The sequence below is a fragment of the Cydia splendana genome, chromosome 4, assembly GCF_910591565.1.
Source record: "Cydia splendana chromosome 4, ilCydSple1.2, whole genome shotgun sequence".
In the NCBI taxonomy this organism is placed as follows: domain Eukaryota; kingdom Metazoa; phylum Arthropoda; class Insecta; order Lepidoptera; family Tortricidae; genus Cydia; species Cydia splendana.
Window position 1 is genome coordinate 9,386,926 of NC_085963.1, and position 23,740 is coordinate 9,410,665.

Sequence of the window (23,740 nt, forward strand, 5' to 3'; positions counted from 1 at the left end):
GAATTACTTAATATAACTTTTCTCGTCCCGGTGATATCATCAGATCATCACCTGTAAGTTGGTAATATTATCAACCGTAGGTATTACAAATAGATCGACACGAGATTTTAAACATTATTATAAGTACCATACCTAAAATAGAATTCAAATGGATCTTCAAAATCTTTAATGTGGATCGCGTTGTGGTCTTATTTGATGGGTGTGGCTTATTTGTTTTTATTCTGATCTAGACACACGGCAGTTCGTCAGCCAAGTTCGCAAAACAAAAAAGACACACCGGCCGTGGGTTATACCTACATAGGTATTACACGAACCATTTCGAACCACTTTGGAGCTGTGGTCTAAGGGGAGGGGCTTTGAAAGGACTTGGTTTCCAGTCATAGATCTCACTTATTTTATTAGCTAAACCGTTAACGAACTTGGCATTATTTCTTTCACATTTATGATTTTGGTATGATGTATAAGTATTTAACCAACATCCAAGCCGACAAATAGACAACAAAATTATATACACGGTGGCCAAGAAATAAGTGCATTCCCGTTGCCAGTGAGGTTTTCGGAGTTTTTGGAGGAAATACAAATTTACCCTTCCATAGAAAATGGACCAGCTAAAATGTATGAAGCCAGAGCCAATTTCTTTTTTGTGATTTCGGAGTTGGGCTCATAGTTAAAGTTGCTCAGTATAATCCCAAAACCTCCCTGGCAACGGGAATGCACTTATTTTTTGGCCACCCTGTATACTATACATTTTTTAATACAAACATTAGACGCGCTCTAGTGCCTTCTATGTACATATATCAGTATCAAATATAAAATAATTTCTTAAATCATCTCAAAAATATATGAGTTTTTTTCTATAGGTAAATTACTATTTAATTTACCATCCATACTTGGAGCAAGAAGTCCAACGGTCCGTTTAGCTTGGACTTTTTGTCGAATATACTAGCAAATAGTGCTTTGCTATTCGTGGCTAGGGTCGAAGTGAACAGAGGTAAGAAAAAACTCTTTCGCTAAACTACTACGAGGTAACCCCTGAGGCATTTCAGTGAGTGCTTCCCGAGATTACACGACTCTTTTCAAAGTTGTTGGTGCTTCGAAACGGTACTGCGCGGGTATTTCATTCTGACTAACATGTTGTACCTTCTATTTTCTGAGCATTTAAGAGCCAACGGGAGTGGTCATTTCTCCATACAAACGTACTCCTCGTTTTCCTCCGTGGTTTTTGAAGCTAAAGCAATGATTTTTTCAACACAGATTAATATTGTCAATATCTGTGTCGGACCGTTTTGTTTTTTTTGATATTTTTGTTTTTTAAGGCGCTAGAGCCCTTCAAAAATGGCCAAAATGGCCTAATTGACTATGCCGCAATGAGAGGCGTGGCATTCAAAACTGATATCAATTAGCCAAAAAAGCAAAACGGTCCGACACAGATAATTTCATAATCATTTAGATTTCCAAATTTGGTTACGATTGGTTAAATTTTGGAGAAGGAAACAGAGGAGTACGAAACCTCGATTTTTGAGATTTTTACGCAGGATTTTTCGCCTTGTCCTTATCGCACTACTTTTAGGTGCCGCTTCCATTAGCGAGACGGGTATATTTACCTAAAATATTTAAAACTCAGCTCCTGTTTCGTCTTAAATTTTTATTTTATTTCGTCTTTTATGTCCGTTAAAAAATAATACAAAAAGTCACAAGTAGCGTTATCATTAGCATTAGCATTTAACACAACTTATATTAACCTTTTGGACACCAATGACCGATATATCCGCACCGCAGGTTCAACTCCAAAGACCGATTAATCGCTCACAGACCACAGAACAACATAGACCTACATGCATATACATAAAGTTCAATTTCAGTTTTGTCACTTCGGTGACGTGGCGTCTTTTGTGTTTGACACGGCGTCGAAAAGGTTAATGATTTAAAATAATACAAAACATCACAAGTAGCGTTGTCATAACTTGCTTAAACTTATTATTACTTATTACTATGGCATAAATTATACGTTACTTGAGTTGCTGTATTTTCTTATATTGCGGCGTCCAATAAAGTGTATTTGTAAGTATTGTTTGTTAAGGTCAAAATATTTTCAAAATCGATGATTTTTTTTTGTTTCTGGGTCTAATATGATAACTTTATAACAATAGTTATTTGTACAACAAGAGATCAAAGTTTGATATTTCTTCGAGTGCTTATTTTGAGTCCCGTGCAAGCGAAAGATTATATAATAGATTCACGAGCGTAGCGAGTGAATCTAATTTAGAATCTTGAGCGTAGTAAGGGACTCAAAAGCGCACGAGATGTAAATAACTTTGATCTCGTGTAGTACACAAAATTTTTCACACCTTAGCAGTGAGAACATACCTATTAGACAACTTGAAAAATGTAATCCTTCTTCGTCACTTAATACCTATGCACTCATGTTTTCTTAAGATATACAAACAATTAAGTTTAATTACCGCAATCGAACACAAAAACAAAACGTAATAATAAATTTCAGTAAAATAATATGGAAATAACGACCATCAACTGACACTTCAACCGACAACTTTTTTTTGTAAAAAAAACTTTGTAAGATACGGTCCGAATTGCGGATACGTACTATTTGTCAACTATAGTAGAAATTCTTAAAAGTAAAATAATTAATTTTGCGTGATAATCTGTGTATTTTTTGAGTTCATTATTTTAATTGTACAATAAAATACCTAAAATATAGTATTTTTATCAAATCTTCAACTTTATTATAATTAAATAATTATTAAGAATTCATACTCGTACGGAGCTCGTACGTGGTTTGGAACGATGCGTTCTGAAGTTTTTCGGGGGTCTATTATAAACAGTCAATATACCGTTGAATGTCGTTTGAACTTTTTTCGTCTGTTTCTTTTTGCTAACAGTGTGAAAGGGACAGAGATAATAGAAACAAAGTATTTCGAACTTGTATTAGACCCCGCATGTTGAAATGACATTTGACCATAAAGGTCACTTAAATGTCGTTTTGTCTCACTCAGTGAGCAAAATCACATTTTGCTCACTATTTTTAAGAAGCAAAGTACCCTTGTTCGAGCTGCTGAGGTGAAAAAGATATATTGCCCCTGTGAAGAATACATTTATTTTATTATATCTACTTATATCGGTAACACTTTGACTATTTATTACAAACATTACTCATATTTGTGTTATTTTTGTAGTGGCCAACTAGCTGCCTACTCATCAATGCTAGTCAAAAATTCTTCAACTTGTAAATATTGTAAATGAATTGGCATTTTTTAACAAAACCGGTTTGCATTTTGTATCAGCACCTCCATTTAACAATTCATAAGTGAAGTTGTTGACATCATTATGATTATCTCATTATTTACAATCAATACTCTTTATTTTCAATTATTTTTTATTATAACACACACTTTATTGCACTCTCATTATTTAATCATTTGGAAAGAATAAGTAAGTATGTAGTTAGATATTTAACCTTACTAATACTTTATAATGATACCTACGAATAATGTAATAAAAGGGAAATAATTGGAAGCCACTTGGAAGGCACACTCCGGCTGTGATAGAACTTACCCCTTGAGGAGGGACTTCCACGAAGTCCGAAGTATACTTAATATTTGTTTCTCTATCTGGTGAAGTTCAATTACATATGTCGACTCTTACACATGACGCTGCCCAAAAATTAGTTTTAAATATTTTAAGGTTGATTGCTAATGTATGACAAGAAAGTAGTAAATCCGTTGGTATACATAGTGTACGGTCGACGTAAAACTTCTGTTAAATAAATATATTACATATACATAGAGTCCAAGTCCTAAGTCCGCATCACCTACAATCTTCTCACCTAAGTATCTTGTATTTTTCTACTACATATTTCCAAATAAAGTTACGCTTTACCAAAACTAAATGGCACGAAACAAAATTAGTTCGTATGTTTTTGTTTTGTGATTAGGTACCTACCTATTCTAAAGCAGGCCACTGATGAGCCTTCCAAATGGATGCAGTTACAATTGATTCATCCAAATGGACGGCATCCTAATATTAAACATTGTTACGTTTTGACATTCACGGACCGATTTTGGATTGCAGCCACGCTATTTGGACTGTTGGAAGGCTCGTCAGTGGCCACCTTAAGACACCTTACATTTTAAACGCAAGTACTATCAACTACTATCATGGACTGTCGATGTTCGCAATGTTATGATATGTCTGGCCCAGTTGCACCAACCATATTTAACAGACTGATTAACGAAGGAATCGAATGGTATCCTTACTTATTTCTTTCCTTACTTTATCTTTGCAAGTTAAAAAATACTTACATTTTGAAACTATCAGGTCCGGTATTTTTGTATTATTTCCATATATTATTTTAATATCCACATTATTGTGATTAATTGCTCATTTGCTATCTATTTTACTAGATTTTGTTATAAAGTTCAACACGAGCCATCATCCCTATCCTTAAATGTAGAAAGTTAACGTAATTTAATAAAAAACAACCTGTATAGTGGCTTATATTATGAAGTCTTCCAAGGTCTTACTTTCAAGTTTTAAAGTGTAGGTACTTATTATGTCAGATTTTTTGCCCAATACTCCTTTCTATTATTTTTTTTTTCACTTAGATGTTTTGTATAACTAGGTACTCGTATAAAATAAAACCAACAAATATAATGAAATTATTTATACAAACAAATTGTAACACTAAATTACAAGAAGCTCAGCGTTTTACTATAAATATTATAGAAAACGCCTACAATTCTAACTAATTACAAACAATTATAGCCTGGTGTTAAGTTCGTGTCAGTCTGTTCGACCAGCTTACAAAATTTTAAACTTACTTTCAGATAATATGGCAGAAACAACATTTCAACGATACTTTCTCACAACAATGAATTGTACAATGAGCAAGAAAACTAAATTTAACCGAATTTTCGTCACGTCGCTTATGATACAATCACGGTTCAACTTTAGAGCACTGCTACAAATCCACGACAAAACTTAATACTCATTGAAAATACTCATTTTCCAACAAACAAAACAAAATGTACACAATCTTAGCAAATACTTAAGTGATGCTCTTCTCGTTTTTCTGAAGTACGCTTGAGGCGACATCAGAAAACTCGCACGGCGCGACTATTTAACCAGACCAGCTGCGAAACAAAAAAACCAGTAAGTAGTGTTAAAATTAAATTATTTAAAAAAAAACATAAAATATATCTGTAACCCGAATACGGATTAAAATAAAATGTAGCTGGGTAATAAAAGAAAAACATCGTTCAACATTTATTGGTGTACTACAGTATTGGTGCTTTGAATAATCGTAAAAACCTACACTAACCTACACTATTCATCGTGAAAAAATATGAAACACTAGTGGATTTTATGCTTCTAAATAAGTAATTTAACCAATTTGAAAAATAACCCTTTTATAAAGCCTTTTATAATACATAATTTATTGAACCGGGAAGCCCAAACTTCAGTGACGTTTCATTTCGGTTTGATATAGGTATTTTATTTATGAGCATGTTGGAATCCGCATTCTTTTGTACCAAACTATAAAAATTGGGTTTTACCTAATCAAAACTGCCAGCTGTAAGCTGAGTTACTAAATATTCATATATATCACCTCGTGATATAATATTTAAATATATTGGGCATTCAATAGAAACCGGTTGGTTTCACAAATAAAACAAATACTTCAATGCGTGTCCCACCAGACATCTTGAAATAAAACACATATTTACACCTACTTTGTATGAGAGTCACGTACGGGAATTATACACGACTTGTAATAAATCTATCTTAATTTTTGCATTGTTACCTAAATGCCGCGAAAATTAGGGTGATATTTTTCAAGTAGGTCCTTATAGATGTTAGGTAAATTTGATGGAATGAGGCTTAAATGTATGACTTAAGGTAGAATTAAAGTATTTTTAAAGAATGCTTTTTATGTTTCTAGACCATAATTCGAAGTAGTAGCTAAGGATGCAATAATGCAACTAGGATAATCGCGATGACTATACTACTACACTGCAATAAGTTTATCTCTACCATTTAATATAGGTTAAGTCGAGAAGTAGCTCTGAAGAAGGGGCATTATACATACTTTAAATGATACTCCTTGATTTATAAAGAATTCGAGATTAGTTTGGTAATAACTTCTCCAAGATACAAGGAGTTTTTGTGTGAAAACCTTGCTAAAGTAATAACTGTCCGTTCCAGAATTCTTGTAGATAATATAACGTAAAAAGGAATATTTATTAATCCTGGAGAATTGCGCGGCCCAGACAATAGACTACTCGCCTGGAGCCGAGATAATAAAACAGCATAATTCACACTAAACACTGAAATAAGCTTCCAGAAAAGAGAGATGATATCATCTTTCTAATTTTATCTAAATACTCCAATGGATGAAAAAACTAAAATAAGCTTAAATTTTTCAACTTATCTTACGTGTCACGAAACGCACATATTAGTCTTAATAATAGTCATGAATAATCCAGAACCAGTAATGATCGCCGATAGATCGAAGCGAGCCGACATATGATATAAGATGGGATAATGCAAGGTATTTAGTGCTATACAGGAAAGCTGGTACATTTTACTTGTTCAGGTGTCATTTTTAACCAATACTAAGTTTTTATTTTAAGTCCATCACATTGTACCTGACCATGATTCTAGCAAATAAAAACTTTGACTTTGACTTTTGACTTTGACTTTACCATAAAGAAATAAATACTCAGAAAAAAATGCTTATAAATGCTTAGAGTACTCATTCCATTCGTGATTATCCTTACTTATTATATTAACTTGTACGGGAGCTATGGTAAACTCTCCTACCTACTCGCCTACCTACCTACTCGCTTAAATCTTATTAGAGACAATTTTTCGCAAAGCCCGCTTCAACTTTATTATAAATGGATTATTATCTATTTATGAAATATTTTTTATCCCAATACCGATATTGTATAGTAGGTATGTCCATTGTCGTAGTTTTGTCTTTAATCGAAAAAATATGTTTTTATTTGGAACTGCAAGCAGCCTCTTGATATTTACACACGTGTTGTTTATTTATACGCGAACACAATATCAAACGAGAGTGTCAGAAGCATTTAAGTCATCAGTACCTAAGCTTTAAAAGACAACACACCGTGTGAAAACATACATTATTAATGTATTTTTTAATAGGTACCGTCGGCCGATTACACCTACTACACCTCCGATTACGCCTCCGACGACGGTAATGGTTACAAAATTTACATGACATTCAATGTAACAATTACTTCATTAGATTCTCTAGCATAGGTCAAAGAGCATGAGATGAAATGCATGTATAAAAATATACATAGACTGAGTCATCCTCAAGGTAGATCTCGATGTTGCATCAGTCAAGGTCTTTTAAATTTAAATAACAAAGACAGAGGTTAATATATTTTTCTAAATTCCCTTTTAACTGCAAGATGCAACCGTAATTCACCATTATGTAAGGTCTTAAATTCTCAAACTAAAGTAATTTAGGCTAAGACCTCATTAACAACTTGTTAACACTTAAAGTTACCAGTAGTGCTTAGAAGAACATAACTATTTAGATTCGAATATCGTGCAAAGAGATATAGGGCCCGATTCGGATTTTGAAATAGACATCTATTAGACATCTTTTAAACATCACCAAGATACGATAACGATATGTTTAAGATCTAACCTGTCAAATTTGACATTTGCGCTATTCTACGAGATAGATAGTGTTGAACGATTTCCACAGGATATGACTTAGAGATCCAATTCACATCTAATAGATATCTTACTCTATCTAACTTAAAAGTGACATTGGTTGCCCGAATTGCGCTGCAAAAGAGAACTAGTTGATATCTAAACAATAACGTATCTAGAATGGATCTAGTACGTGTCGTCTCTTGTGAATATCTTGAAGTTCGAATAGGGCAGATAGAGTTAAAATTAGTACATAATCTCTTCGACAGTCAGACGCCGGCGGATGCGAACGTTAAACCAATTTTAAAAATCGTATTAGCGTTCATGCAGGTGTTCACAAGGTAAGTGCATTAAGCTCAGAAGGCTAACTACGTGGATAAAATAAGGCACTTTGCCACTGCACTCACCTATGTACTTCTACATCATATGAGGGAGCATGGCTGGAAAATTTATTAGGTTTTAATACAATGAATTCTAATTATTGATTTTCTTAATTAAATGGTAAGTAAAGAGTTGTAAAAAAAAAAAGGAATCAATCATATTTTAAACACTTGCATGATATGAGTACCTATTGAGTAAGTTATGAATACTTGATTAGTTAAGTATTGATGTTAATCAATTTTATAGAATTACATAACGATGAATTAATATGTTCAATGTACTTCTTTTATCTTGTTTTAGATTTTTTTTTAGAATTTTAGTTATATTTGTTTTTGCCTGAATTTTATGTTTTTGTGGGGGCTTTATTATTATAAAGAGTTGTAGTAAATGTATTAAGTACATGGTTTATAATATAATCTCTAAGAATACGGTCGTTATGTATGCGTTTGTTTTGTGGTCATATGGAGCGGTATTTCGTGACCTATAGGTCCCTTATCATAATATTTCTAACGATTCTGTTAGGTTAGCATATTGTTGGAGGTACAGAGGGCTTTAATGACCTGGGAGTTAGCGTGTAGATATAATAATAATTTAAATGTAGGTATTATTATGTATTTAGTAAATATGTGTGCGCATATTATTTTATATGGACGATATATTTTCATAGTTTATCGCGGTTTTATTGGAAATTATAATGTTTTTCTAGCTATCGTCAACCATTAGCTAGTTTAACTTTTACATTTATTATGATAATTCTATGGCGTAGTTTACAAAAGTTGAACAAACAAATTTATAACTGACTTAGAACTTAGAATTCCATCAAATACTTTTTTGATCAAACTCGTTTCCATTAGGATTAACATTTTCTAAAGCTAAAGTTTAAAGCATGAAATGATAATTGCTTTTTAAGCTACGAATGACAGCGCAAAATTGTCTTAGGACATGTTTGTTATGTATCGTCGAGTCATGATGAACTGTGATATTCAAAGTAAAATATGTGAAGCCTGGAAGTAAATTCGACTTATCTTATGACAGCTCGTGATGATATAACAATCATATGCCGACTTACCCGTTATCTCAGTGTCCAGGCTCCCCACGTGAGAGCCGTAGCATAATTTCGAGACAACTGATGATTTGTCAACAATATCTTAATATTGACGGCAAACAGTTATGTTTTTCTGTTCAAAAGAATTTAGCCTTCCATTTTTGAATAACGGTAGTAGTTAAACATGTATAAAATTAGATTCTACTTTACATAACTGAATCCCACTTGGCATGTAAGCACCTTGGGTATTAGGGAATACTTGGACTGAATGAAGTGGTCTATCAGCGATAAAAACGCTTTTGCATTTTCGTGAGCCTTCTAGAACTTTTTATGGGTGAGTACTGAGTAATATCAAAAATACGGGCTGTCATAAAACAAAATAGAACCTCTCTTCCAGATGAGTTGTTATTGTATTAGGCGCTAGCGATGCTTGTTAGGACCAATCACCTGTTATACGAATACGAATGGCCGTGTTGAGCAGCGCTGACGACTCTGACGGTGGTCGGTACTGACTTTTTGCTCTTGAGCGCGATGGCGCCGGCAACTCCCGCGCCGACCGCGCCGATCTTGGCCGCCTTCAGCCCTAGGGCGCCTGAAAGATCGCAACATCACAATAAGATTGAAATCTAATAGATCAAAGCAGACAACACCACTGATGATATTCCCTTAACTGATGAGATGACAGACGCTAATTAAAACTGCCGTAAAAGTCAATAGTATTACGAGTAGAGCAAAGGAAGACTTGAATTTGGACTAGTTGATGCAAATAAAATAAATGTAAACAAATAGTGATTGTGGAATGCTCCATTTTAATAATGAAGGTAAAATATAACCAACAGGTTTACTTAAGCGTGTTCATCTTCTTATAGATAGGTAACTGCAGTAAGTAAGCTAGGTAGGTACTGCAGTTACCAAATAAATGCAGTTAATAAAGTAAAATTCTGAATAACTTGCTCGCTTTATAGCTAGGTAGCTATAAAGCGAGCAAGTTATTCAGAATTACTTTATTTACACGACTTTATTGTTAAGAGATTCTGCTGGTAAGAGTGGTAACTGTACCATCACGCTCCGCGATTGTTGCGCCATTTAGGGTCCTAGCTAAATTGGTTGTTTAATACTTATGTACTTACGCTATAGAATTTCCAATTCAACAAGAACCCTAAATGGCATAACAATCCCGTGTGGTGACTGTACATGTAGGTACATATGCGTCGCCTTAAACATTTCGTTGCCATGTGTTTTTAATTTTATTTTAACAAGTATAAAAATAGGTATCCTACGCAAATTTGGTTAGGTATATACAGTGAAACCTGGATAAGTGAGATCTGAAGGGACGAGCAAATTTGTCCCACTTAAAGAGGTATTCCACTTACACAGGGTCTCAGTTAGCCAGGTATAAATAGGTACATTTCTGTCTCATTTATAGAGTTTTCCATTATTAGAGGTGAGAAAAGAGTTTATTTCAGTTATAGAGGTGGAAAATAAGGTATTTTGTCAACATTATGTATGAGTTGTAATCATCAACAATAAATAAAGGAAAAATAATCTTTGTCCTTAAATAGTTTTTTAAGTCTGTTCAAATTTTTATTCGAATTAACTTTGAATGATTCTACTTCTACAAAGGATAGATTTTGTTAATTTAAATTTAAAACAGACTTCATTGCGCCTTAGAACTTTAATAAATGAAAATAAATTTTTGGTTTTTCCTTTCGATAATTTTAACTACTTACTAACTATAACTAAGTAAAACTTGAAGTCGTTTAGACACAATTAACCGAATACGGATTTTTTGATTAGACTAAAGTCCAAGATCTTCAATAAACGACAAGTTAGAGAGGTCACAGATTGACGTTATCTCAGATACAGACGTCAGTTCCTATAACATTCTAAAAAACAATGAAGCAAATGTAATCTTTCAAATATAGTCTCAGTAAAAGAGGTAAAATACACGCTCTGTCTCAGTAATAGAGTTAAATTTGACTATAAAATCGAAACAACTAATCTCAGTTATAGAGGTCTGTTTTATCTCACTAATAGAGGTAATTCAGTGCTAAAGTGCCGGGACCGCACCACGAGTCCCAGCTATAGAGGTTTCCCACTTATCCAGGTCCCACTTAACCAAGTTGCACTGTATAATTAAAATTTGATAAGAAAAATAATAATAAACACATTCAAGCAATTGGTGTCTATGACTGGTGATTTAATTATTACTTAATTATTATTGCGGTCAACAGTCTCACGGTTGAACCTATGATTATTCTATTGAAAGGAATTTACCGGACGTAGGTATTGGAAAATGAATAAACGCTAAGTGACAATGGGTTCCCACACAAATATTACGTAGTAAACCAAATACATACATGAGATGTGCTAAATGGCATTGACCCATACACAAAATGTTCTTTTACCGGATTTCACCTTGATGTTATGTTAAATGTCGATACCAAGTAATACCAGCATCCTTGGTACAATGTCTCATAGGCCTATTTTAGATTTAAGCTATTTATTTCTTCTTGTACTTTGACCAACTTACAACCCAAATTTGACGATCTGACTCCCAATATCAAATCAGTAGACAAGTATTCTCTTTGCCTCCTGGGTTCTCCTATATTCGAAGAATCTTTTCCCGATTATATTTCTAACTCCATAACTAAATTCAAAAGTCACACGGATCGCTTACTCGAAATTAGCCCTCATTATGCTCTTGTGATTCTTAAATTCTGCCTTTTTGTCCCTAAATTTACGTATGTGCTCCGCTGTTGTCCTTTCTGGAAACATCAAAATTTATTGTCGCCCATAGATGATTTGATCAAAATTAGTTTAGAGACGATTCTAAACATTCAGCTAAGTGAGCCTTCCTGGTCTCAAGCGTCCCTCCCCATTCGGTTTGGAGGTTTAGGAATTCGCAAAATTTCCAGTGTGGCTTCCCCAGCCTTTTTGGCGTCCACTCATAGCACGTCTGGTCTCATAGGAAATATCTTAAGGGCTTTGCCCACAAACTGTGAGATTGCGGGCTTTGAGGACGCCAAAAATGCTTTTAAAATTGATTGCCCAGGCAAACAATTTCCAGACAACCCAAATTCACAAAGGAGTTGGGATAATGTTTACTGTGATTTAACTTACAATACTCTCCTAAACAACTGTACAGGTCCAGACCGCGCGAGGCTTTTGGCGGTCGGAGCCCGGGAAGCCGGTTACTGGCTACATGCCCATCCTTCGCCCAATACTGGTACTTTCTTGGATCCGGCCTCCCTTAGACTGGCGACTGGTTTGCGACTCGGGGTTTCGGTGTGTACGCCACACATATGCCCTTGTGGCACGGACGTGGACCGACTGGGACACCACGGATTATCTTGTCAAAAAAGTGCAGGCCGTTTTTCGAGACATGCGTCGCTTAATGACATAGTCCGTCGGTCTCTTGCCACCATCAATGTGCCTGCTCTTCTTGAGCCGACTGGCATTATCAGAGATGATGGCAAGAGGCCCGATGGAGTGTCCTTAGTTCCTTGGAGCTTGGGACGGATGTTGGTGTGGGATGCTACCTGCGTAGACACACTGGCACCGTCCCACCTCCAACGGACTACTGTAAAAGCGGGCGGAGCGGCGGAAAGCGCCGAAATTCTAAAACGTAACAAATATAAGAGCCTCGGTAGAGAGTACCATTTTGTACCATTTGGTGTTGAAACTCTAGGTCCATGGGGTCCCAGCGCGCATAAGTTGTTCGCAGAAATCGCGAAGCGTCTGGTTGACGTAACTGGTGACCGAAGAGCTGGCGGCTACCTCGCACAACGTATCAGCATTGCGATACAGCGAGGAAATGCCGCCAGCATCCTTGGTACAATGCCTCAAGGGCCTATTTTAGATTTAAGGGGCCGGTATATGACGTTTTCGATTTAGACCTCACTTTGTAACCATAATTTGTTCAATAAATGTTTAATAATTGCATTAAATTACACGTAAATTTGTTCACGAAGAAACCGTGTACCGACTCTTTGTGCCATTATATTTTTAATTTGCTGTTATTTTCTACAAATCGACACTAAAAGTATCAAAAAATCAAAATATGGAGTTCCGTTTGAGACAGAAGCAAAACAATTTTGTCTTTGACAGTAATTGAATTATTGTATGATTCTGAAAGCTAGATAATTCAGCTACCAATTTATTATCGATTTATATTTTTACTCACAAAGACAACATAGAAATTCAATCTCAAATGTAAACTTTCGAACAATTTCCATACATTGACGACATCACTCAAAATTCTTCTTCAAGTCAGATGCCCGTTGGGGCTACACCGGAGCACACGTGTACTTCTTCAAATGAAAATGACAGCTTGATTTTCTTGCTTTTGACAATTATATTGACATTAAATCATATACGCATACGAGAAAGTATACCAGTAGATAAATTGTATTTCAAAAAATAGGGTACATAAATATCTGCTCGCGTCTCATTTAAATTTGATTTGCAGTTATAATGGTTGAAAACCGCAGTAAACTATCTTAAAACAATACGATTACAGTCGAATTTAAGTATTATGTTCCTTCAAAACTCGCTTAAAATGAAAAAAGTTTAACGACTGATCTTTACTGATTGGGATAAATTTTTATTATGCTGGTATCATTTTGCGTCAGTTTAAAAACGTATTTGACTTCTGTACGTCAATGAATTTTGATGACAATTGTAATCTTGTATTATATTATACAAGTTTTATCTTAAAATATTGCCTATTGACAGGAAGAGTTATGTAATTCGTATAAGTAATACCTGAAAGTCTTGTACCTAGATCTGTAATACCATGGATTGCGACGAATAAATGATAATGATTATGCCGTTCGTTCCGTCTATATGTATAATGCGTGTACGTGCTGTTCTCTGAAAGTACTAGCGAGTTTTTGCGGTTTTGGAGACCGAGATGAAGCTTACAGGCCAATGGCGCTCTAGTTATTGTTATGTATACCTATGTATCGAATGTTTTATAAATTACCTATAAAAAGCAATGTTTTATTTCGATTAGGTCTACATTTTGTGCATATTGCATATCTGAAGTATTTTCGTACTAAACTTGAAACTTTCGTTGAAACTAAATAAAATAATTATTCCAAATGTACAGTCGCCTGCAATTTATGTTACACAACGAAGGCCGCAAAAATATCTGACACGATCTTATTTGTAGAACCATAAGAACATGTCACATATTTTTGCGGCGTTCGAAGGTACCTGTCATTATCACCAACTTTGCCCGCTTTTTTTTTAAAACGAATTTCTCAAAAAACATCACATCATATGACTTTTTTTGCTCAGCACGTCCATTGTGATCAAACGCATCAGTTTATTTGAAAAAAATATATTTTTTACCCATTTTTTTGCGTTTTAGAGGGCGGGCAAAGATATCCGGGGTTTTCACCAACATTGCCCACGTCAATTTGGTATTCAAATACAGCTCGTATGATGATGATGTCTAAGGATCACTTAAAGGTTTTGGGCAATCCTACCATTCCCTGTTAATAACTTAGCGATAAGTGTAAAAACTTTAAAATAAATTTGCTGGGCAATGTTGCCTACCCGTTTTTGCCAATTTCCAAATAAGGCTCGCCTAAGCATTTTACAAAGGCTAGGGTTGTCACTTTTGAGAAAATCTGTTACAATAGTTTAATGGCCAAAATATGATTTTTGTTGTGTTTTTCATTCGTTAACGGGATAAAACATCTAAATAAAGGATAATAAGACAAATTAAATACAGTATATATTTATAAACTTATTTTAGTGTACAAACATAACCTTCTTTTACTTGCGAAGTTGGGTAAATTAGATGAAAGTGACAACCCTAATCCGTTTTTGGTGGTGGGCAATGTTGGTATGGATGCCAAATTAACGGATTACTTTGCCCACCGCTAAAACTTTTGTGTATTTAGGCCTTTTTAGTTTAAATCTCAATAGACATAATCTATGCTTCATGTGTTATAACTCAAACCCGGAAATATTTGTCAAAGGGTTCTCAATTTTTTCTACTTGCATTTATTATTTATAAATTTTTTGCCCGCCGAAATATACCCTATATTAGACAACTCGCTCAAACTCAAAATTCCCAAGTCAAGTTATGCACAAGTTTGGTATATAGTTTTGTCAGAAATATAACCTATATTCTACTAAAAATAGCAGGGTGGCCATAACTATTATATTTTTTTCTACATTAACGAATTTGTTTAAAATTGTCGTTTTCGGCAAAGTTTCCCTGGAGGCAAAGTTGGCGCTAATGACGTAACATATTATTGCAGGTGACTGTACATAAATGTTTCGGTGATTTTGAGATTATTTTTCAGGTTAGTTTACTAACAATCAAGTTATGCAGATACCGATTTCGTGAACGTATTAAGTAGTAACTAGTAAGGTACCGCTATTGTTTAGCGATACCGATTATTTTTGAAGGTAAAACTATACCGGTTGAAATATAAAGATATTAAAATTACAGCAGGGACAACCATTTTTTATAGGTGTACCTAAACCATCATTGGCCGAGCGTTAGCAAAGGTCTCCGTTTCAGCTTGGGCAAAAATGCTTTTGTATGTTCTCCTTTGCAGATCACATTTCTCAACTGATTCTCGTGAAAATTTGTAAGCAGGTTCGATAGAACTATTCTGTTTCGCTTTATCCGCCAAAATGGAATTGCCACCCTGCTGAAACTTTATTTATTTAAATTCCTATTGAATGGATTTTGCACCTTATGAAAAACCGTATAGAGTAGTAAATAACATTTTACATCTGACTTAATGCCATCTTGTTTTATTCGCTTTAATTGTACAAAACGCGTATCTGGACAAAGCAATATTAGGTAGTAAAACAGTTAACAATCAAATGAATTAAATAGGTACGTCACCTGTGACATGAACAGACAAGGAAAGCAAGATTAAATGCATTGTTTCTCTTTCATCTTTCAATGGAACGCTTTTACCCTCAAAGGAGGCTAGTGGTCAATACTAAACTAAAAGTCCAATCTTAAAAAAACATGATGGGTCACTGACCTGTCCCAGTAAAGTGAGGTAGTGTGCGTGAAGTGCGCTTGTGTGTGAAATGGGGTAAATTGACAGAATCTGAAATTTTACCCACCGCTACCGTCGCCTTAAGCTAGTTATTAATTTCGTTTAGTAGTACCACTGTATATATATTGTATGTAAATAAATGTTTTAAGTAATGACAGCTAGTTATTAATTCAGTTTAGTAGTACCACTGTATATATCTTTTATGTAAATAAGTAATACCTAGTGATGACCAATGACACAAGGTAAGGTAAATTTGCGAAATAGCATTCGATGGCAATTAAAAATGTCCTCCTATTGACAAGGACAATATTTATACACGTATAAATGGAACAGCTATTACGTATTCGAAGAGTGTCAATATAAACTTAGCAACGATATTATAGATCAATACCAAGTCAATACGGATTTAGCAGATTGGGTTACTGTAACCTTGAATTTGTTTACACTGAGATATTGTGTGTCCTGTCATGTGTGCCCTAAATTCTCTGATGTATCTTTGATTTATTATTAGATTACATGTAGTGAAAGCCTAGCTCTAGGAATTAATTACGTATTATATTTGATCTTACTTTCCTCCTTACATATGTATAGAATAGGTAGCTATTCTATACCTATTACCTATATATTACCTTTGTCAATCTGAAAAAGAATCCTTAAAATAATTCATCTATGTTTTTTACAAATATAGTCAAACTTTTTATTTATTATTTGCCAAAATGATTTTATTCATAACGCCGCAATATTTTAAGCAAATATAATTATGTTAGTACACGGTCACGGTGACCTATGAATTCTTTGCAAATTGTTTATATGTTCGTGGTCGGCCATTAAAGATTCTACAAGGTCTCAACGCGAGCTTAGCAGCTCAGCAACCTTTTCTGACTCACTAACAGGAACACATCAAACACTACGAGTACGTACAGAGATGTTACATAGTGATTTAAATTTCATACCAAGCAGCAGTTTTTTCTTCAAGAGTAGAAGGCCCCTCTTCGTCCTGTGGCTCCTCTCGAGCTCGGGGGTGTCGTAAAGAGCCTCATGGACCTGTCCGGGTTCTTGGAGCGCCTCCACTGCCGGGTATCGCTCGTAGTGGGCCCCCGCCACCACTACCGCCACCAGGCACGCGAGAACGATGATCGTGGACGACTGCATTTTTCTGGTTTCTGGAAACACACAAAGGTTTTGTAACTTGGTCGTGCAAATATCACTTTAGTTGTGCAAAAATTTGAGCCCTTATCTGTAGATTTTTATTTACGTTACATGGTATTTATGGATTCTATCAGAACTATAAATATAAGTATATATTTAGATTAGATTGCATTGTATTATTTCTTTAAAACAAAGATGTTAATTTTAAACCTACGTTAAAATAAAACAGCTTTCTGCAAAATTGTGTGTACATTTTGACTGCGGATTGCAGGTATAATTATGAGAGTGTTTCGTTTGCCAATGCAATATCAATAAGAAGAAAATTTAAGTTGGGAAGTTTCTACATTTTCATTTGCTCTTTGCCTAGGTACATATTGCCAATTTAATTAAGAACCAATATTTTTTTTAACGAAATATTTGCTGAATTATTCCTATATTCTTACCCCCTTATTCATTAAGCCGATAATAATCGTTTGTCCCTTTCCGACGTATTGGTATTATGGAAAGGGACAAACGATTATTATCGGATTGTCAACTTTAGTAAACGTTTATGAGTAAGGAGGTTAGTTTTTAGAACAAAATCATAAGGTTACGGAAAACACAAACTTAACTTTTAGGAAAACAACTACTTTCATTAAAGTGTCAATGTGTTGATGGTTTGTTTGAAATCAACACACAAACCTTTGTACACACGTACATAATAGCGTCGTATACTTTGTACGGAAAAACGATGATCGTGGTCGACTGGATTTGTCCAATTTCTGGAAACACGTATAAAGGCCATTACGGCTAGGGCTGGCATAACATTAGGGTTAGCCCCGGACGCCTTAAAATTATAATGTAATATAGCGACCGGTCTGTCCTAGTGGGTAGGATACCCTGGCTATGAAGCCGATGGTCCTAGGTTCTAATCTCGGTAAGGGTATTTATTTTTGTGGTGAACACAGATATTCGTTCCTGAGTCATGGGTGTTTTTTTATGTATGTATTTTTATCTATATACGTATGTATATCGTCGCCTAGTACCTACCCATAGTACATGCTTTGCTTAGTTTGGGGCTAGGTCGATCTGTGTAAGATTGTCCCCAAATATTTATTTATTTAAAAAAATGAAATTATTAATAGGGATTCTACCGACGTATAAGGTTTGCAGGTAATCCGAAAGCTTTAACAAATTCCACAGTGTTAACAGTGGACGCCCGATTGAAACTTTATATGAAATTATTCCAACTTCAAAAAATCTCTTAAAAATCGCTTATCCATAGGCGAAGCTTAAAGTTCTTAGAAAGGACCACTTAGAGATCATATAACAAAAAAAATCTAATTAAGGCTTAATTACTACAGTTTTCTCTATCTTAAAAACTTTTCATTTGCCCCTCGTATGTCGTAAGTATATTCTATATTTTGTGCGAACGAGATAGGTACCTATAGACAATAAGAGATAAAGGCGAGATTTTTAAAGTACGAATAGGCAGCCCTGCCCAACTAGCAAATCTATGTGCTATAAAAGTTGAGAGCACGTTTTTATTTTAGCTTTTTGGTGCTATAAAAGGTGTAAAAACAGTCGAATAAAAGTCCTGTAAGCGTTTACTCAACGCGAAAAGGCGCACTTATACAGACTAAAAGTGTTATAAAAATCGAGTAAGCGCTGTATAAGAAGCAAATCGATGCTGCAAGAGTTGAGTAAAAGTGGATAAAAGCGCTTCTGGTGTTTTAATAGCAACGATAGTGCTTTTATTCGACTATTTGTTCTATAAACATTAGCAATTTACTATTACTCAGTGAAAGTGTTCTATAAAAGCAGCCGCACTGCTTTTTCTCAGCAAAAATGTTTCGTAAAAGTAGCCGAATTGCTTTTACTCGGCATTTTAAATGTGTAAGAGTGGAGTAAATGCTTTTATTCAACTAATATGCGCTAAAAACGATCTCAGGTAAGCGATTATATTACAATTATTTTATTATGTTTGAGGCCTAATCGTCTTCACGTGTCTAATAAAACAAAAAGGTACTTAAGTATTTTTTTACTGCTGTCATCCATGACATTTATTTTTACCGTGATTGTGTACATAAGTTTTTACTGTCTGTAAGTACACGTAATACAGTAAAACCTAGCGCGAAAAATACTTTATTGATAAAACCAAAGGCACTGGTTCATATATATTCATGGGCCGTCTATTTTCTTAAATTTCAATAAAAAAATATTAATTAAAATAAGTAAAAATTTGCTTACACGATCTAGTTTCTCTTATATCTCATTAATTCGACTATAAGTCGAGTAACTGCGTTTACTGCTACACTTATAGCACATGATGTCGCCATGTTTATGGATTTATAGTCCGGTGGCCGACTGCATGAAACCCTACCTGATAAAAAAATAGAAAAATCCTACTCTGTAGGGGTAGCTGACTTTTAGCAGCTTCAACTGCTCTTGGACGGCCGTGGCTTAACTTGGCAAATTTTGCGCAAGTGGCAAAAAAGTGGTACAAATATTCATCAAAAAACAAAAGTGGTCAGCTACATCCTGTGTAGGCTGGTTCCTGTGTCCGACCGAATTTGTGGTACCAAGTGAGCTACAATTTACCTCATCGAAAAATAGAATGTCACTTGTATGGTAGGATAGCTGCCATTGACATTTTTTTTAATGCGGACGGACTGCAAAAGCTGCCAGGCTAAGGTGAGACCGACCAAGACATACGTCAACAAATTTAATGTAGGTATTACAATCAGTTTTTTTCATTCTATTTTTCGATGAGGTAAATTGTAGCTGTCACGTTGTACCACAAATTCGGTAGGACACAGGAACCTGCCAACACAGGATGTAGCTGACCACTTTTGTTTTGCTGTCCTCAATTCTATTATACGATGGGGTTTTTTTTTGATGAATTTTTGTGCCACTATTTTGCCATTTGCGCAAAATTTGCCAAATTAAGCCGCGGCCGACCAAGAGCAGTTGATGCTACTAAAAGTCAGCTACCCCTACAGAGTAGGATTTTTCTGTTTTTTTATCAGGTAGGGTTTCATGCAGTTGGCCACCGGACTATATTGAAACGACAACATGGCTGACTTGTGCTGTTAATGTAGTTCAAAACTCTTTAAAAGTACTCTAAGCTGAATACATTTTGAATAAAACCTGTAAATACACTTCAGCTCCTATAACAGCGGTTTGAACCCCATTACCCGAATTATGATATAAGCGCGCTGTTACAGCAGCATTGTTGCCAAATGGTTATTGGATTACTTTTAATAAGCTTTTATAGCAACAGAGAAGAGAATTGAGTAACAGTAGTTGTATTAAAGCGCCTTATTCAGACAATTAGCTATTCTATAGCTGTTATATGATTTTAATAGAACAATTATGCGGAATAAAAGTGATTTAGTAGCGCTAACTCAGCATTTATTAAAAGGTGGAATAAAAGTGCTAAAAGATAGTGCTATAAACGTTTATACGACATGATTATAGCACTAATTAGCGAAAATTGCTAAATAGTCGAGTTAACCGCTATTATACGATATATTGGTGTTTCAACAACCGTAACTCGGCTGTTATACGATTACAGGCTGAGTAAATCAATTCTTATACGACTATTTTGCTAGTTGGGTGGTTACGGTTACGGCTGATTGAAGCGATTTCTGCGAGTAAGTTACGTCTGATTGTTATGTTTGGCGTTAACTAATTAATTACCTTCTACTATGTAATGCTGACTTAAACACGCATATTAACTGGATGCGTAAGATTTCGTTTAAGATTATGATACATGGCGTAACTACAAAAAAGCATAAAACGTTGTCCCTTCTTAGTAAAACGACAGTTTTGCATGTTATGTGTAAGACGTGTAACAACACTAGCAACATATAACAGAACCCTACACTAAGCATGGCCCGACAGGCTCTTGCACAATTTACAGGCGGCAAATTCTGACTTATCATCTTACGAATATTTGCTATTCCAAGCACGTTCAACATCATGACAATCTCATTACTTACGTATGTAGCTAATTATTATAATGATGAAACTTTATCCTTAAAATCATATTTTATTATGTATTAATTAGATACTTATCATGTCTATCTGGTTCACTGAACTATACTAACTTTCCCAAATCTTTTATTAAATTTATCTTTCAACCGCGTAACTTGAAACTCTTAATATTATACATTTTACCCAAGCGCTCTTATTAGGTTGTAAACACCCGTGAAATATTCATCACAGTATTGCTCTAAAAATATTTTTAACCAAAACGTTTTCCAATGATACCAGAATTGAATTTTTTAAATCCATAAAATGTTCGAACGAACGTAAATACTTTCAGATAAAAAGAACGCTGCAAGGAAGCATACCTCCGGAAATTGAGACATTTCTATTTGGTTTTCGTTGAACATTTCCTAGCCATCTCCTTGGCGATCCGGTTGCGGGTGGCGCGAGGAAACATTTTCTATCAGCACCAATACAAATGTACCAGCGTCTAGCCGATACCTACGTAAGGTAACCTAATAAGTACACGAAAACTACATGGACTACGACAAACAAACACGAGGTCGACGTCGATTATGATGCAATGACCCATGAAGATAGCTATCACAACGACCTTGGTGACATCAATTTAATAGTAAACTATATAATAATACACTGAATCAAATACATATTTAATTAGTAGCCTATTCTAAAGGGTTTGGTTCCCAAATAATAAAACCGTTAAACACTTTTTTCCGCTAAACTTAGCGAGGGCTTCTTAATAGTTACTACCTTGGCTTGTTTGTTTGCCCGGTACACAACACAGCACTGCAGTCACAGACACACAGATGACAAGGAATCGGTGTCGAATTCTTATATAGACTGCAAAAGCGAAGCCCGAGGGGAGGGCGCATGGACGATGCATGCTTAATTGCTTATGGCAGAGTGAGCACGGAGCCACTCGCGTTACGTCGGGTTCAAGGAAGCGCTGGACACGGCATTGTGACGCCTGTGGACGCAGATAACTCATCCATTCATTGTCTGTACGCTCAATCACATTCACCAGACGATTTTCGGATTATTAAAGCCCATCCAACGTCGTTTATCATCTATCCCCGGGCAGAATACTTGGTTAGAATTATTATCATAGTTAGAATTAAATTAAAGATGATTAATTGCAGTAATCACCTTGAAACGATTACTTTCTTTCTTTTACTGTGTTGACGGTCACCTACGTGACGTGACATGACATTTAAAAAACTCAACTCAATCATCCTATCCATTAAATTTTTTTAATGCTTTATAATTGCAACTTCCTCGTAAATATCGAGCCAATAAGATAGCCTATTAAGGCATACTGGTCAGGTTAAATTTATCTTTTAACATTATCCGAAATATCAATACACCGTATAATTTATCTGGCAATGACGTTCAATTAAGTGAGATAGACCGATAATCAAGAAAACCAACCAATTCCCATTTGAAGGAGAAGATACATACTCGTAATGTGTGTCGAGACATGTTCAAATATTGACCATAATCTGAAGCTTTGTAGGTTGTGTACACTCGAAATAAACCGCCTAAATAGTTAACAAATTTGCATCTGCAATTTTGGTACCTATTCTGAAGAATAGATATTGTAAAATTTTATTTAAATATGATAAATGGCTGGGACGTACGGACAGACGGACGGACGGACGGACAGGCGGACGAAACTAGATGTGTTCCGTGTTCCGTTAAGGCCATTTTGGCTACGGTATCCTAAAAAACGATACTAAAGGAAAAACAATCGTTAATGGTCAGCACAGTGTTAATGAATAAAATAAAAAAATAATTATACCTAGAGTGCACTATGCATTTTATTGTAAATTTGGATCTATATCTGAATCCCTAAAATCTTTTCTCCTATCTTTGCATTCCCTAATATTGTTTGTCATAATGATCAGATGTCCTAACGCGCGTATTCCCTAATTTTGGTTTCCCTATTATTGAATGGGCGATTTTTTTTTGTCCTAATATCTTTTTCCCTAATGACACTTTCCATATTGAGTATTTATCCTAATGTTATGTAGCATAATTATTTTTTTGCCTAATTATTGTTAGGCCTAAAAATTATATATCCTAACCATCATGTTACCTAATTTCACTTAGCCTATCGTTGCTTGACCTAACACTCGTATGCCCTAATTTTGATTTCCCTATTGCGTTTCGTTTTTACAATGGTCGCAGTTCTAACCTAACCTAACCCACTTTTGTGACAGCGGTTCGTTTTTGCGAGGATCACAGTTCTAACCTAACCTAACCCACTTTTGTGGCAACATTTCGTTTTTACAATGGTCGCAGTTCTAACCTAACCTAACCCACTTTTGGGGCAGCAGTTCGTTTTTGCGAGGGTCACGGTTCTAACCTAACCTGACCCACTTTTGTGGCAACAGTTCGTTACCATTCATTATGGAAAGTAATT

At 35.1% G+C, this 23,740-nt stretch overlaps 1 protein-coding gene across 2 annotated transcripts; it reads right to left on the reverse strand.

Annotated features, from left to right (window-relative positions):
- Window positions 1-4,666: 4,666 nt before the first annotated feature.
- LOC134789802 (uncharacterized) lies at window positions 4,667-22,493 on the reverse strand. Of its 2 annotated transcripts, none has more exons than XM_063760451.1 (4): window positions 22,069-22,491; window positions 17,130-17,339; window positions 9,584-9,728; window positions 4,667-5,150 (listed from the first exon to the last, which is right to left on the reverse strand). In XM_063760451.1, exons 1-4 carry the CDS (start codon window positions 22,304-22,306, stop codon window positions 5,138-5,140), a joined length of 606 nt encoding a protein of 201 aa, XP_063616521.1. In that variant the 5' UTR covers window positions 22,307-22,491; the 3' UTR covers window positions 4,667-5,137. The 2 variants fall into 2 exon arrangements, with proteins under 2 accessions (XP_063616521.1, XP_063616520.1); XM_063760450.1 differs by lacking the exon at window positions 4,667-5,150 and adding an exon at window positions 7,972-8,150 and having other exon boundaries at window positions 22,069-22,493.
- Window positions 22,494-23,740: the final 1,247 nt, after the last annotated feature.